At 35.9% G+C, this 13,549-nt stretch overlaps 5 protein-coding genes across 6 annotated transcripts; 4 read left to right on the top strand and 1 right to left on the bottom strand.

Annotated features, from left to right (window-relative positions):
* Positions 1-203: 203 nt before the first annotated feature.
* LOC106368266 (rhomboid-like protein 15) lies at positions 204-3,274 on the top strand. The gene is made up of 13 exons (XM_013808183.3): positions 204-377; positions 794-959; positions 1,108-1,411; positions 1,517-1,549; positions 1,638-1,729; positions 1,818-1,891; positions 1,989-2,083; positions 2,162-2,231; positions 2,311-2,492; positions 2,578-2,620; positions 2,711-2,770; positions 2,850-2,924; positions 3,009-3,274. The coding sequence occupies exons 1-13, from the start codon at positions 354-356 to the stop codon at positions 3,012-3,014; spliced, it is 1,224 nt and encodes a 407-aa protein (XP_013663637.1). The 5' UTR covers positions 204-353; the 3' UTR covers positions 3,015-3,274.
* LOC106368269 (universal stress protein YxiE-like) lies at positions 3,251-4,360 on the bottom strand. Of its 2 annotated transcripts, none has more exons than XM_013808185.3 (4): positions 4,017-4,360; positions 3,806-3,924; positions 3,590-3,708; positions 3,251-3,503 (listed from the first exon to the last, which is right to left on the bottom strand). In XM_013808185.3, exons 1-4 carry the CDS (start codon positions 4,255-4,257, stop codon positions 3,407-3,409), a joined length of 576 nt encoding a protein of 191 aa, XP_013663639.1. In that variant the 5' UTR covers positions 4,258-4,360; the 3' UTR covers positions 3,251-3,406. The 2 variants fall into 2 exon arrangements, with proteins under 2 accessions (XP_013663639.1, XP_013663640.1); XM_013808186.3 differs by having other exon boundaries at positions 3,806-3,912; positions 4,017-4,309.
* A 229-nt stretch (positions 4,361-4,589) lies between these two features.
* LOC106363595 (MATH domain and coiled-coil domain-containing protein At3g58410-like) lies at positions 4,590-7,474 on the top strand. Its single transcript, XM_048766987.1, has 4 exons — positions 4,590-5,800; positions 5,884-6,041; positions 6,266-6,615; positions 6,890-7,474. Exons 1-4 carry the CDS (start codon positions 5,694-5,696, stop codon positions 7,292-7,294), a joined length of 1,020 nt encoding a protein of 339 aa, XP_048622944.1. The 5' UTR covers positions 4,590-5,693; the 3' UTR covers positions 7,295-7,474.
* A 1,384-nt stretch (positions 7,475-8,858) lies between these two features.
* Positions 8,859-13,499, top strand: LOC111197858. The gene is made up of 4 exons (XM_022712198.2): positions 8,859-12,732; positions 12,813-12,906; positions 13,016-13,101; positions 13,187-13,499. The coding sequence occupies exons 1-4, from the start codon at positions 12,670-12,672 to the stop codon at positions 13,331-13,333; spliced, it is 390 nt and encodes a 129-aa protein (XP_022567919.1). The 5' UTR covers positions 8,859-12,669; the 3' UTR covers positions 13,334-13,499.
* On the top strand, positions 9,195-10,004 carry LOC125592015 (MATH domain and coiled-coil domain-containing protein At3g58410-like). The gene is made up of 2 exons (XM_048766986.1): positions 9,195-9,386; positions 9,621-10,004. The coding sequence occupies exons 1-2, from the start codon at positions 9,195-9,197 to the stop codon at positions 10,002-10,004; spliced, it is 576 nt and encodes a 191-aa protein (XP_048622943.1).
* Positions 13,500-13,549: the final 50 nt, after the last annotated feature.

Raw genomic sequence — 13,549 nt, 5'->3', positions numbered from 1 at the left:
TATACAAAACAGAAGAGGTCGATTGTATTTGGATTTTAGAATCTTTGCGTAAATGGCAAGAGTTTTAATCTTACCTCTCATCTCCATGATGTTCCCAACCTTTTTATCATTTCGAATAATGAAAATGGACAAAAAAAGAAAAGAAAAAATCTGGTTCGGTCCGGTTAGACCCGGTTCGCGAAACTTTAATCAAGACGGAAATAATAAACCGGGCGAAGAAGTTAAGATCTCGAGTAAGAGTCTTTACGGTGGGAGAGAAAGGGGGGAGAAGTGAAGCTTACTACATGGTCGTCGTCGAAATTCAAATCCACATAATCAGCAGAGAAGAGGATTGATTCGTTGCGACTTTGAAGATGAGGCCGAACATTGTTACCGAGGTTAGATCTGCTTAATTCCCTCTTCTACTCAACTATTTTCTTTGATCTTCATCACAAATCGCCGAGAAGCTACGGCTGATAGCTGAAATCCACACAATTGGTTGTTCTTTCAGGAGAATTAACTAGTTTATGGTTCGAATCATCATAGCTTTGTGGCGAATCTTTTGATGTAGTAGGGGTTTATAAGTAGAGCAACCTCCGTTTCAGTAGTTCTTTGTGTTCTGGGTATTATACTATTAACGGGACCAATCAGAATATTGAAAGATATCTGAAATTGATTAAAGGGGTCTAATAGATAGGTTTCTATCTCTAGCCAGGTAGAGATTCGGACAAAGGTTTAGTTATAAGCTATCACCTAGTATGGGTCTTATATAGTACTCGTTTGTGATTTGTTGTGGATTCTTATTTTCTTCTAGGCTGGGGTTCAAACCAGAGTTTCACAATGGTGGAATGCAATACCTTTCCTCACCTCTTCAGTGGTTGTAGTTTGTGGAATCATTTACCTCATAAGCCTCTTAACTGGATACGATACTTTCTACGAAGTCTGCTTCTTGCCCTCTGCAATTCTATCGCGTTTCCAAGGTATATTCTCATACTGTTAAGTCTTATCTTCTTGAAACACATTATCAAGTTTGTTGATTTTCTTTTTGTCACTAAAGATTTTACATCTTGCTGTTGATGTATTTGTCTTGTAAACTCCTGCTTGTTTTTCTTGTTACCTGTTGTGCAGTTTATAGGTTTTACACGGCCATTCTATTCCATGGATCGATGCTTCATGTTATGTTCAACATGATGGCCTTGGTTCCTATGGGATCCGAGCTGGAGAGAATCATGGGATCCGTCCGCTTGTTTTACCTCACAATATTGCTGGCGACGACCAATGCCGTATTGCATCTTCTTATAGCGTCACTGGTGGGATATAATCCTTTCTATCAGTATGACCATCTCATGAATGAGTGCGCGATTGGATTCTCTGGGATCTTGTTTTCCATGATTGTCATAGAGACGAGTCTCAGTGGAGTCACCTCTAGGAGGTAAAGACTTTTTTATAGCTATTTTAATAATTTTTTGGCACATCCTTTGTATTCATGACGCTTCTCATATATATATATATATTTTTTTTTCTTTTTTCTGTGCAGTGTGTTTGGTCTCTTCAACGTGCCCGCGAAACTGTAAGCTTATTGTCTTTCTTGTCGGGTTGTTAATGTTCACTTGCTTTCTTTGTTGCACATATGGTGTAAAATTTGTATCCATTTGCAGATATCCATGGCTCTTGTTGATTGCATTCCAGCTTCTCATGACAAATGTTTCATTGCTTGGTCACCTATGTGGCATCCTGTCTGGATTTGCATGTATGATATTTTACCTTTTTCTTTACCTTTCGACTTTCTAAACCTGAAGTTTCATGGTAGCTAATTTGTTAGCCACTTTGGGTGTCAGATTCTTATGGCCTTTTCAATTTCTTGATGCCCGGGTCTTCATTCTTCTCCACCATTGAGTCAGCCTCCTGGATGGTAAGTATTTTCGAACATCAGGCTTCGTGAACCTGCAGCAAAACATGTCTCTCTTTGAATTAATCGTTGCTCATTCGGATTCTATGTCCCTTTCCAGGCTAGCTGTGTAAGGCGACCCAAATTCATTATGTGCACTGGTGGAAATCCTTCCAGCTACATGCCCACTTATTCTGTACAAAACACAACATCCAGGTGCGAACCTCTAACTACATACGAAAAAACTGAACTACTTGCCTAGGAAACATTGTAATGACAGTGTTCTTTGGACAGTGGTTTCTCTACGGGAAACGCTTGGAGATCCTTGTCTTCATGGCTGCCACAGAGGGAAGCATCTAATCAGGTACAATCATGCTAACCTTGTCTGCTAATTCCTTTTGACTTGGTGGATGTATGATCTAACCATACTACTTCACATTTAGTCGTCTGAGGACAGTAGATTTCCGGGAAGAGGTAGAACTCTTAGCGGTACTGCCCGTGATCCCACCCCTCCAGCTGGAGAAACAGACCCAAACCTCCATGCTAGACTCTTGGAAGATAGCACTCCTGACCGCCTTTCTGATGCAACCGCGATTGGCATAGCAGAGCCAATCCCCGCCGCAAGGTATTTAGTTTCTACCATGTATAAACTTATCAGATTACTATGCATCATTCCTTCAACCTAAGCTGCTTTTGTGAACCTTTTTCAGACAGGTGCCAATAGCAAATGCAGCAGTCCTGCCTCCATCCCAGGTTAGTTTTAGGGCTTAGATATTCGCCTTAGAGCTGAACCCTTTCAAGGAATCTAGAAGTTTTTTTTTCTCATTGAACTGTTAAACGAAGGGTCGTGTTGCTGCTTCTGAAGAACAAATCCAGAAACTCGTTGCCATGGGCTTTGAAAGGGTACGTTTCTTTGATTTTATACCAATAAAATAACAAATAGCTAAAAATGCATGTTTCAAAATCTCTGGGTTTGGTTCAGACACAAGTGGAGGTTGCACTTGCTGCCGCGGATGATGATCTAAACGTAGCTGTGGAGATCTTAATGAGCCAACAGGTAGAAACTTGTCCGAACCAGAGTTCTATATTTTGAGTTTTGGTCAATGCTAACGAAGAAGTCATTTAACTTGGTGGCATGCAGGGCTAACACCATACCAAACAGCAAAGTATTACATTGGCGTCTATCGAAACGTTCGTCTGTCTCGTTCCATGTTTTACTTGCATTTAGAAACTGTATAGCACGTCCCTTTTCTCTAAGAAAGTTCTTTAACCAGACGATCAAACCGGTTTTCCGGTTTGGAATCTATATGCAAGAAACATGAATCAGTTCGGCTTTGGTTTGGTTAACTATTTGTTTCGAGTCGTTGTGATTGCAATTACAGTGAAAAGGAAAGTGTACCTGACGCATTTTTATTTTTGTTCATACAAACTGGATAAAATAGAAAATATTCGTCACATCCCCACAAAATAAAAAAAAAGTAACTAGTCGCAAATATGGTGGTTTCCTCACTTGCCCGTACGTTCATTGGTATTGTACTACTACTTACTAGTCGAGGTTTCTTTAGGTGGTCGCACAATGAGAACAGGGCATTGCGCATGTTGAACACAGTAATCACTCACACTCCCTATAAAGGCCCTGCATGTATATCCCCCAAATCAAACAAATGTTCAACACCGTTGACCAAAAAGGTCTCCCATTTAAATAAAATACAAGGTTGTAACCTTTTGATCATGCCAAGTCCTCGGCTACCAACAACAAGAAGATCCACGTGATTTTGCTCGACCGCTTGGCAGATCATCTCCTTTGGATCTCCTTCCAATATCATCGTTTCAGTCTTCACCTACAATAACCCAAAAACTCGAGATGGTCTTCTCAATTCATCCAATGTAAACCCATACGATGTTATATTATTGTTTTGTGAGGGTATGTAGACCTACACATGTTCTGAGATCACCGACCATTTTGGCACGACACAACTCCAACGCCGGTGTGAACAAATTGGTGCTCTGTACTCCTGCTTTCTTCATTAATTCAGGAACTGAATCTGTCGCCGAAGCTAAGAGTTTTCAAAACACCCCTCAATAATTTAAAATACTAAAAGTGAATAAAAGAAATAAAAATGAGAAAGCGTTGTTTTGTTTTGTTCACCGGTTGCACCAGAAGGATTAACATGGACCAACGTAAGTAAACCGCCTTCTTGATCGGTTTCCGGTTCGGCGCTCATAACATCTTTGAGATGTTCCACTGCCCATTCCAACGCATAGAAGCTATTCTTGCTTTCATCTATCGCAACCATAACCTTCAACTTCTTCTTGTTATGCTTCGCCGCCATCTCCGTCGTTGTCGTGGCTGCTGTGTCCACACCAACCGCATCAACGTAAGTCTCCATGTTTTGTCGTTTTTTAATTTTTCTTTTATATTATTATTCGTCTTTAGCCACTAACTATATGTATATGACATCGCACCGTGTGTTACGTAATGCTAGTGTGTAGCGTAGGTGGAAGGGGAAGTGTGTTGACAGATGTTTATGATGGATTTATGGATGGACACATCCCATTTTGTCATGGAGACGTGTCTTGTTCCTTACGTAGACAACTGTTAATTCACAGTGGAAGGAGCTCGATTTTGAATATTCAGTGTATCCATACATGGTTTAGTTGTGCTGATATGTATTACCTGGCATGCGCTACCAATAGTAACTTATGTTCCTTAAGCAATAAGTCATTTCGTATTGGGAGTCCGCGATGAGGATGGTTTCTTACAGCACGCTTCTTTGGGTGTGGCAATCGGAAAGTCGCTAGACTGCGTAGACTTCTTTAATAGTACTAGTCATCATTACCATTGAATAGTTTGTAGTTATGGCAAGAGTATCAAGTCACGAGGGACTTGGGACTGTTTACATTCGCGGCCCATTACTCGAGATTCATTCATTCTCTTCGTAGATAAATATCTGTTGTAGGTCTATTTTCCTAAGAAACTCTCTAGGAGCATTTCCAACCCCTAGCTATTTTCACCTCTATATGCTATAATAGAAGTAAAAGTGCTCCATCCCATCTCTATTTCCACTTCTAAAATAGAGATTGCTATTTTTTCTTCCATTTATAGAGGAAAAAATAACATTCCTCTATTATAGAGTCATATTTTTTTATTTTTAAAATAGTCATTTAACTTTCAAATTTTTATAGTTGTAACCAAAATAATTATATTTATAGAGAAATACAGCTTTTGTAGGAGTATAATAACATTTTTTATGTACATAATAGTCTTTTAACAAAACTTTAGTTTAAAAAAAATCATAAGTTTATGAAAATATTTTAAAAGTTAAAAATAAATAGGGTTAGTTATTAATTTTTATAAACAAAATGTATCTTTTGTAAAATTAAAATATAATCTTTTGAGAATATTTCTTTATAGAGGCAAAAATAGAGAAATACATTGGAGAAAAACTCATCTATATTTTAGAAATGCTCTATTTTAGAAGTAAAAATAGGGGAATACATTAGAGATGGTCTAAGGTAAGCATGTCTTTCTTTCGTGTTTTTTTTGTCTTCGTTCATCTTCTGCAACACTGAACGTTTTGTCTTCTTGAGTCTATTTATTTAGAGTAGTGCACTAGTGCTGTATTTTCTGAGTACAGTGTCTCTCTTGTTCTGCTCATCTCGGAAGAATAATCATTAAACGGTTCCTAAACTCCTTGATCTTTTAGACACTGTTAAGAATGTGGTTTGAATTTTGTAAGACTTCTAATAGTCCATAGTAAAACATTTTCTTTTTGTTGCTCCATCAAATGGGTTTTCTTTTCTTCAGAAATCTTTTATTACAGAAATGGCCAAGCAAGTTTGTAAGAAGTTCGCTTGGCTGATAAATGACTTCTCCACTTTACAAACTGATATCCATTACTCTGCTCCAATCCTGATTGGTGACTGCAAATGGTAAAAATAGAAGATTTCTAATGTTCTTGTTAATCTACATCGTTTATCCATGGTTTTAGTGACTAGTCTCTTCTTTTCTTCAGGTTTCTTTTTATCGATCCCACGAAAGACTACGTTAACTCTTTGTATATGGGTCTTAATATTCATAATTCTGAATCATTGCCTTCTGGATGGAGAAGATACGTAAAGCTTCGGCTATCTGTAGCAAAACAATATTCGGGAGAACTTGCATTACTAAATGGTGATTCTTACTTGAATCTTCTGACTACTTGATCCATTTCTTTGAACGCCACTTGTCAGGTTGTGTCAGTTTTATATATAATAGAGTAAACCTTTTAGATAAATATATCAGTTTATTATATATATACTTGATGTATAAAAGGTTTTTTGGTGAATAAATTTAAACATTCATTCAAATCTATATATGTATATATCAGTTCATGCATATTCTTGTTAAATCCTCAGATAGTACAGAGGTCATGTTAGCTTTTATGTACAACGTTTGTATGGAGTTCTATGTTGCTCTAGGATATTTTAGCTATGATACTTTAACTATTGGGAATGAATATCTGTCTACAGATTTGCATCTCTGGTTTGATCAGAAGAAATTGGGCTTCCGATTTTCAACTAATGTTTCTCTTACCAAACTCCTTGACGAAAAGGAAGAGTTTCAAGTAGATGGAAAACTCATGATTGTTGCTGAGGTAGAAGTTCATCAAGTTATTGGCACATATGATTGCTCAGAAGAATCTCAATGTGCATATGAATCTCAAGACAGCATCGATGTCAATGGGTTTCAGGTTCTTCCATCACAGGTTTTAAAAAAAGACATAATAGTTTTTTTTTTTTTTTTTTTGGTAACTCTCGTATCTGGACAGTCACATTCCCAACTATCCCCGTAGGGGGTCCAGCGCCCCAACGGAAGGGATGTTAAATCCGCTGTGGCCGGGGCTCGAACTCGTGATGGCGGGCACCTCAGCCGAGGTTCCTATACCACCAGACCACTAGGCCCGGTTAAAGACATAATAGTTCAAACTCTTTCCCTGTTTTTTTCCAGATCTCTAAGAATACTCTCTCGTATGCTTGCAGGTCAAAATTGTGAGTTGTATTTTTGAGAGACACCCAGACATTGCAGTAGGGTTCCGTTCAAAGAACCAACTTCTCAGGAAAACATCTATGAATTTCCTACTCAACTTAATCGAAACGCTATGCCAATCTCTTCGGGACCTCTCCACTGAAGATCTTGAGGATGCAGACATTGCTCTGACATACTTGAAAGATGTTGGCTTTGAAGTGGACTGGTTGGAGTGGATACTAGATGACGTAAAAGAAAAGAAGGATAAAGAACAGTCTAGTTTGGTAAGGCTACGAGAAATGAATGATAGTTTACTGAAACTGAAGCAAAAATGTTCTAAACTTGATGCTTTGGCCAAAAAGGAAGAGGCAGAGTTGTCGGCCACCAGAACCCCTCTCTCATTCTATGATGTTGTTTGATCTCCTGAGTTCTTACTCATTTGTTTGTGTCCTCTTCTTTTGTTTTCTCTTTTTGTTTCAAAATAAGATAATTTTATCTATGTCTGTTCTTTGAAAGTCTTGGGCACTTATGGTGAAAGTTGTTAATTGTGGTCATGTATTTAAAAGAGCTTTGCGCATGAAAAGTAACATGGTTATAAATCTTGATTTTTAGATAATTATCTCTTGCGTATGAAAACATAGTGACACTTGAGTAGCATGGTCAAGCCAGGTGGCTCTTGCTAGATATGTTTAATATTAGGGCATGAATGGTTTCTCCTCTATCATCCACAAATACAGTTTTTGCAGTTGGTTGTGGTTATTGGCATTTTCAACAATCACTCAAACCGTTCTAAACCGTTTTCAACCGCTCTAAACCTCTTAAATTCAAAAGCTGGTTACAACTAGTGTTTGCAGTTGCGGACGGTTGTGAGAAGATAAAAAAAAATTCTTCTTTTTTAAAAAAACAATATAATACAATAATAAAAATAAAAAATTTAAATTTGAAATAATAGAAATGCTAAAATATATCTATTATATTTTAATTTATATTCTAAATTTTTTTAAATAAAAATATTTTCTATAATTTTAAAAAAATTAAAAATATAATTTTATAAATATACTTTTTATATTTATTATAATATTATGATGTTTAATATTTTTATAATCATATAAAATATAAATATTATTAATTTATCATTTAACTGCTGTTATATTTGGTGGTTAACCAGTCATAAGTATTCCGCAAACGCACCAATTTTTAACTGCAGTACCAGTCGTAAAAAAATTTTAAAACTGCTTAAAATTATAATCATCCGCATCCACAAACTTCCGCAACCGTTGCGGTTACATTCAGGCCCTTAGTCCATCTTAACGTTCACTATTTCCTAATGATGGCAAAATAATAAGTAACTGAGCCAAAGCTTTTCATATTCACAGAATAACTGAGTACCAGTTTCTATATACGATCATTTAATAGTAATACATGGTTAATCGTGTCATGGTAAGAAACTTTGGTACTATTAATTTAACTAGCATGCACCAATAGTTACTCTTGGTCAGTTCACGTTCCCTAAGCAAAACAACTAGTCCCAACGTAACAAAAACGTTTTGCATTCTTGTTTTCTCTTCAAAGTTGAAAATAAGAACTTCAGTATTTTCTTAACTGCATTGTATGCGCCCTACTGCTCTCCTCTCAAAAATACAACTCACAATTTTGACCTACAAACATACGAGAGAGTATTCTTAGAGATCTGGAAAAAGACAGGGAAAGAGTTTGAACTATTATGTCTTTAACCGGGCCTCGTGGTCTGGTGGTATAGGAACCTCGGCTGAGGTGCCCGCCATCACGAGTTCGAGCCCTGGCCACAGCGGATTTAACATCCCTTCCGTTGGGGCGCTAGACTCCCTACGGAGGGATAGTTGGGAATGTAGCTGCCCAGATACCAGAGTTACCCAAAAAAAAAAAAAAAAAAACTATTATGTCGTTTTTTAAAACCTGTGATGGAAGAACCTGAAACCCATTGACATCGATGCTGTCTTGAGATTCATATGCACATTGAGATTCTTCTGAGCAATCACTCCCCATGGAAAGAAACCTCATCAAGCCTTGCGTTGGCGTATGTTGATTGCTTACAATCCATCATTGCTTCCTGGACGTACAAGACATTTTAGTTATCACCTAACTGTAGTGAATCAACTTTCGGAAAACCTATCCCTTATTCAAGGTAATTCTTACCAACATTCGCTCATTAATTGGTTCATTTTCTTGATTGGTATTTGTGTGTTGTGTCAGTGGTTTAGATCTGTCTTAAAATTTAAATATTGAATAACCAGTGGGTGAAATGTTACAGAAGGACCGCACTGGTTTGATTCGGAGACAATGGAATGGGGTTCTGTATCCTTTCCTGGCTTTCCATCACTTCGCAACAAAGATGGTGGAACCCTAGTAAATGATGAAGTCAAGATTCTTGCAGAGGTTGATGTTCTTGAATCTATTGACAAGTTATATATACCAAAGAAACTCGAGAAGACAACCATACCTCAGAGTAAGATAGATGAAAAGTATGCCGCAGTTTATCGCGTGTTGCTGAAGGAACCTTCAGCAATAAAGTCAATGGATTCCAAGTCAATGGATTCCAAGTTCTTCCTTCACAAGTAAGGAATATTTTAATGGTGTATGCTTCTTGTTATTCTACAAAAGCACATGAGCATTTGTTTATTTTACTCTAATATAATGGTGTTATTATTTCAGATAACTAAAGGAGGCTCTCTCATATGCTTTTTGTTTGGCTGTCTCCACTTGCAGGTAGAAACCGTGCGGAGTATCTTTGAGAGACATCCAAACATTGCTGTAGGGTTCCATTCAAAGAACCAACATCTGAGGAAAGCATGCATGAACTCTCTTCTATGCTTAATTGAGACCATGTGCCAATCACTTCAGGAGCTCTCCAGTGAGGATCTTGTGCAAGCAGACGTTGCACTGACGTATCTGAAAGATTCAGGATTTAAGTTGGATTGGTTGGAGATGAAGCTGGACCAAGTTAAAGTGAATAAGGAGAAAGAGATGACTTGTTTGGCCATCCTACAAGAAACAGAGGAAAATTTACTAAACTTGAAGCAAAAGTGTTCAGAGGTGAAGGCAGAGTTGGCGGAGACCAAAACTCCTCTGTCATTCGATGATGTTGTTTGATGCCTTGATGTCCTTAAAACATTTTGCGTTATGCTGTCTTAGTTTCCCCCCTTTGTTTCCAAAGCTAGAGATCATGTTGTCATTGAGCATGTCTTCCTTCTTAACAAGTGTGTGTACTTATATTAGTTATTTCTAATTATAAACTAGTATTTAAACAGATTTTTTTTCTAAAAAAGATAAATTTCCAAAAGGTTTGAAGTTTTTAAAAAAATGTAAATATCGAATAATGAAATTATGTATGAACATTTTCTTAATATTATACTGTACAAGGCCAATACAAAAACTAAACCAACCAAACCGGAGGAACCGAAAAATATATGAAATAATCTAAACAATTAAAACAGAAGTACAAATTTGAAATAACCTTGAGTTTTCTTTAATAATTACAAGTTTATGCCACTGATCTAAACCATGTTTAACATTTAAATCAAATCACCTAAATTTAATTTAAATAGTTAACCAAACACAATTATTACGTCTTATACCACCTTCTTTAACAACGTTAACAAACCACATCATTTCTATTGTTTGGTCAACTGAATTGCCTCCTTTTAATATGATATTTACAATTGTCATTATTATCATTACGTGAGACAATTCTAATTCATCACAAATTGAATTATCTCATTGCACTCGGATTAAACAATCCTCAAATTTTCAAAAACCTGACATGCCATATTCTTAAGATTATACACTGACATGAAAACTAACATGAAACTCTTGATTATGTAAATACTTCATATATTTATACTTACAATCAAATGTCATGTCGGTTTGCATATATTACATATGTGGAATATGAATCATGTTCCCTGTAAAATATTTTCAAAATAAATTACATACTGAAACATAGTTTTGCCATACTGTATATAGTTAGGGATATGACATTTAAACTAATTTATTACCTTAACGTGAGCCAAATTACTTCTATCACATTAACTAGAATTAAAGATGTCAATCTTTGTATTCGAGTAAGTTTTCCTAATTCACAATATATTGTATACTTTTAATTATTATAACCTCGAGTATAGAAAATGAAAAACAAGAATATCCTGTTAATAGATACTATCACAGTAAACTAAAATTATGACAATTTTCATTCAAAATAGAATAGTTCCTTTTCTAATACTAACAAATGAAAGAAAAATTTAAATAGTGTTACAAATATAAGCTCTAATATTAAATATATACAATCGGGTATTAATGTTTTAAGATACGTATAATCTTAATACTAAACTTGAAAATCACGCAATTCAGAATAATTTAGTTGAGATTTCCTTTTGAATATACCTACTCGCACAATATATACCATTCCTAATTGCCTCAAACAAATTTTAGCCATTGGAGAAGTACTTAAGATTCATTCAACTTAAGAATCTAGCAAGGGAATTGAAGCACCAATATACACTGTAACGGAAGGAAACGAACCCCCATTTTTTACTTGGTTCTTCACCTGGGACTCTTCCAAATTTCCAGTAACTGTGACATCTCTCTCTATAAATTTTCTCCATGGAATCTAACTTGTATTAAATAATAAAACAGTTTCGCTCAGCTGTGTGGAAACTCTTTCTAGAAAAGCTCACAGTTCTGGCAAATAAAGGAAAGCCGCTTCTAAATGTAAAAGCCTTAGCTCATTTTGTTGCATTATGCAAAATCAATTTCTGCACTTATGTCTTATATGTTGTGTCTTTTTTGGCTCAAAGACCTAAGAGGAGAGTACTTGTGTAAAATAAAACTAAAAGAAACCCTAAGAGGAGAGTACTTGTGTAAAATAAAACTAAAAGAAACTATCCTATTTTAAATATCTCCATGTATGAATCTGCAAATATCTTGAAACTCTTCAAAGTAATACCCATGACCAAGTTTCTTTTCTACAAAACTTAACTTCTCCTTTACGAAGTTCTGATCTTGAATCTGCAAAGTTCTTAGGTATATTCTTAAAGTCTGCAGTCAAGTTGTGTTCGTAACTTGTGTTATAATCTGTCTCTTTAATATTCTTAATAGTTTATAATGATCTAAAATTTTCTTTGAAAAAGTTCGATTGTGTTGACTCACATATGTAGGTTGAATTCAACAATTTATGTCATAAATATTTAAAAGAGTGAGGAAGAAACTCAAAATGTTTTCGTTTATACACAAATATAATTTTTCTACTATTACAATGATACATCATTTTACATAGTAAATCCGCTAAAATTGAATATACGATAGACAAATTACATGTGAACATCAAGACTTTTGTTTTCTAAATATATCCAATTATAAAAATAAAAACAAATACCAGTGCGGGCGCACGGGTCAAAACTCTAGTTTTATTTATTAAAAAGTGTAAAAGTTCTCAAATTTAAAATAATGTATCTTCCAAAATGGAGTCAAAACTTGAATATAAATTTGTACAAATTATATAATTGGAAAACCAACCGAACCGGTTATGGGAGAAGTAAATAAAACCCCAAAACTAAGTTTCTCCCATTTCTTCTTAGTTCCTCAGTCAGCGCTCTGGACCTAATTTCCAAGCAAAGCTGCTTCGATTAGCATCCGTTAGGTTTGTCGCCACTATCGAATTACGTTGCCTTCTTAGCATCATTAAACTGATTGACAAACCCTAAATCTATGTTGTAGAAACTCTCTCTCTCTCTGTGGGTTTCTTGATCCGCAGGTTACTATGTCCCGGGAACACAAAAGGATCATGCTTCTTCTTCAGAGAGCAGCAGACAAGCTAAACCTGGTATTAGCGGTTCTCTGTTTTTTTTTTTTCTTTTTGACAATTTCAAAGCTTTTAACTCTTATTTACCTTCATCATCTCAGGCGGTTCACAACATTGCAGAGTCTGAGAAATATTTCCTGGACAGTGCTGCTGAATACGGCAACAAGGCAAGCAACCTTGAGTCGTCTGGAAGAGGTGTGGGGGAACTCATATCGAGTAACTTGTTTTTTTTTTTTCTATAACAATTATGACCATGTTTGTTTGTTTGATTTTAACTCTTTATAAACTTACTTCTTCCATGTAGATGTTTCATGGTATTTGCAAATGAAGGAGCGGTGCCAAGAAGCTGCTAAAGAGTATACAAATACGCGTCATGTTGCTCTTCGAGTGGTGTGTGGTTTTTCCTTTTTCACTTCTTCTTAATTTTTTGAAAAGTCTCTTACTGAACTTTTTTTGATTTTCATCATTGGAGCAGTTGGCTGAGTTGGATATTCTCAGAACGAGAGAGATTGAAGCAAATGAGGAAAAAGCTCTCACCCCCTCGCAAACCTTTATGTTGTTTCTTTTAGGACTAACTTGCATCTTCTCTGTCTTTGCTTTCTTTCTCCAAAAACTGAGATAAACTATATATGTGTTGATGAAGACCAAAACTCCTCTGTCGTTCGATGATGTTGTTTGTTGTCTCCAGGTTCTTAGACATTTTGTGTTCTGTTTGTTGTCTCCTAGGTTTCATAACTATTATTGGTAATGTATGCACCTTTTTAATACATATTTGTCTTTCAAGTACACTTTTCCTTCTCCTCTCAATAAAGACTAAACTGAAGCGTGGGGTACAAGT

Source organism: Brassica napus, chromosome C8, assembly GCF_020379485.1.
Source record: "Brassica napus cultivar Da-Ae chromosome C8, Da-Ae, whole genome shotgun sequence".
Taxonomy (NCBI): Eukaryota; Viridiplantae; Streptophyta; class Magnoliopsida; order Brassicales; family Brassicaceae; genus Brassica; species Brassica napus.
This window is presented reverse-complemented; position numbering and strand designations above follow the sequence as displayed.

Coding starts and splice junctions, on each gene's coding strand:
- LOC111197858 (XM_022712198.2), top strand. CDS start 12,670: ATGTCCCGGGAACACAAAAGGATCATGCTTCTTCTTCAGAGAGCAGCA. Junction 12,733..12,812: donor CAGCAGACAAGCTAAACCTG/GTATTAGCGGTT, acceptor TCATCATCTCAG/GCGGTTCACAACATTGCAGA. Junction 12,907..13,015: donor CCTTGAGTCGTCTGGAAGAG/GTGTGGGGGAAC, acceptor TCTTCCATGTAG/ATGTTTCATGGTATTTGCAA.
- LOC125592015 (XM_048766986.1), top strand. CDS start 9,195: ATGGAATGGGGTTCTGTATCCTTTCCTGGCTTTCCATCACTTCGCAAC. Junction 9,387..9,620: donor TAGATGAAAAGTATGCCGCA/GTTTATCGCGTG, acceptor CTCCACTTGCAG/GTAGAAACCGTGCGGAGTAT.
- LOC106363595 (XM_048766987.1), top strand. CDS start 5,694: ATGGCCAAGCAAGTTTGTAAGAAGTTCGCTTGGCTGATAAATGACTTC. Junction 5,801..5,883: donor CTGATTGGTGACTGCAAATG/GTAAAAATAGAA, acceptor TCTTTTCTTCAG/GTTTCTTTTTATCGATCCCA. Junction 6,042..6,265: donor AGAACTTGCATTACTAAATG/GTGATTCTTACT, acceptor TTAAATCCTCAG/ATAGTACAGAGGTCATGTTA.
- LOC106368266 (XM_013808183.3), top strand. CDS start 354: ATGAGGCCGAACATTGTTACCGAG. Junction 960..1,107: donor AATTCTATCGCGTTTCCAAG/GTATATTCTCAT, acceptor CCTGTTGTGCAG/TTTATAGGTTTTACACGGCC. Junction 2,084..2,161: donor GTACAAAACACAACATCCAG/GTGCGAACCTCT, acceptor TTCTTTGGACAG/TGGTTTCTCTACGGGAAACG.
- LOC106368269 (XM_013808185.3), bottom strand. CDS start 4,257: ATGGAGACTTACGTTGATGCGGTTGGTGTGGACACAGCAGCCACGACA. Junction 3,925..4,016: donor TAATCCTTCTGGTGCAACCG/GTGAACAAAACA, acceptor GAAAACTCTTAG/CTTCGGCGACAGATTCAGTT. Junction 3,709..3,805: donor TCGGTGATCTCAGAACATGT/GTAGGTCTACAT, acceptor GGGTTATTGTAG/GTGAAGACTGAAACGATGAT.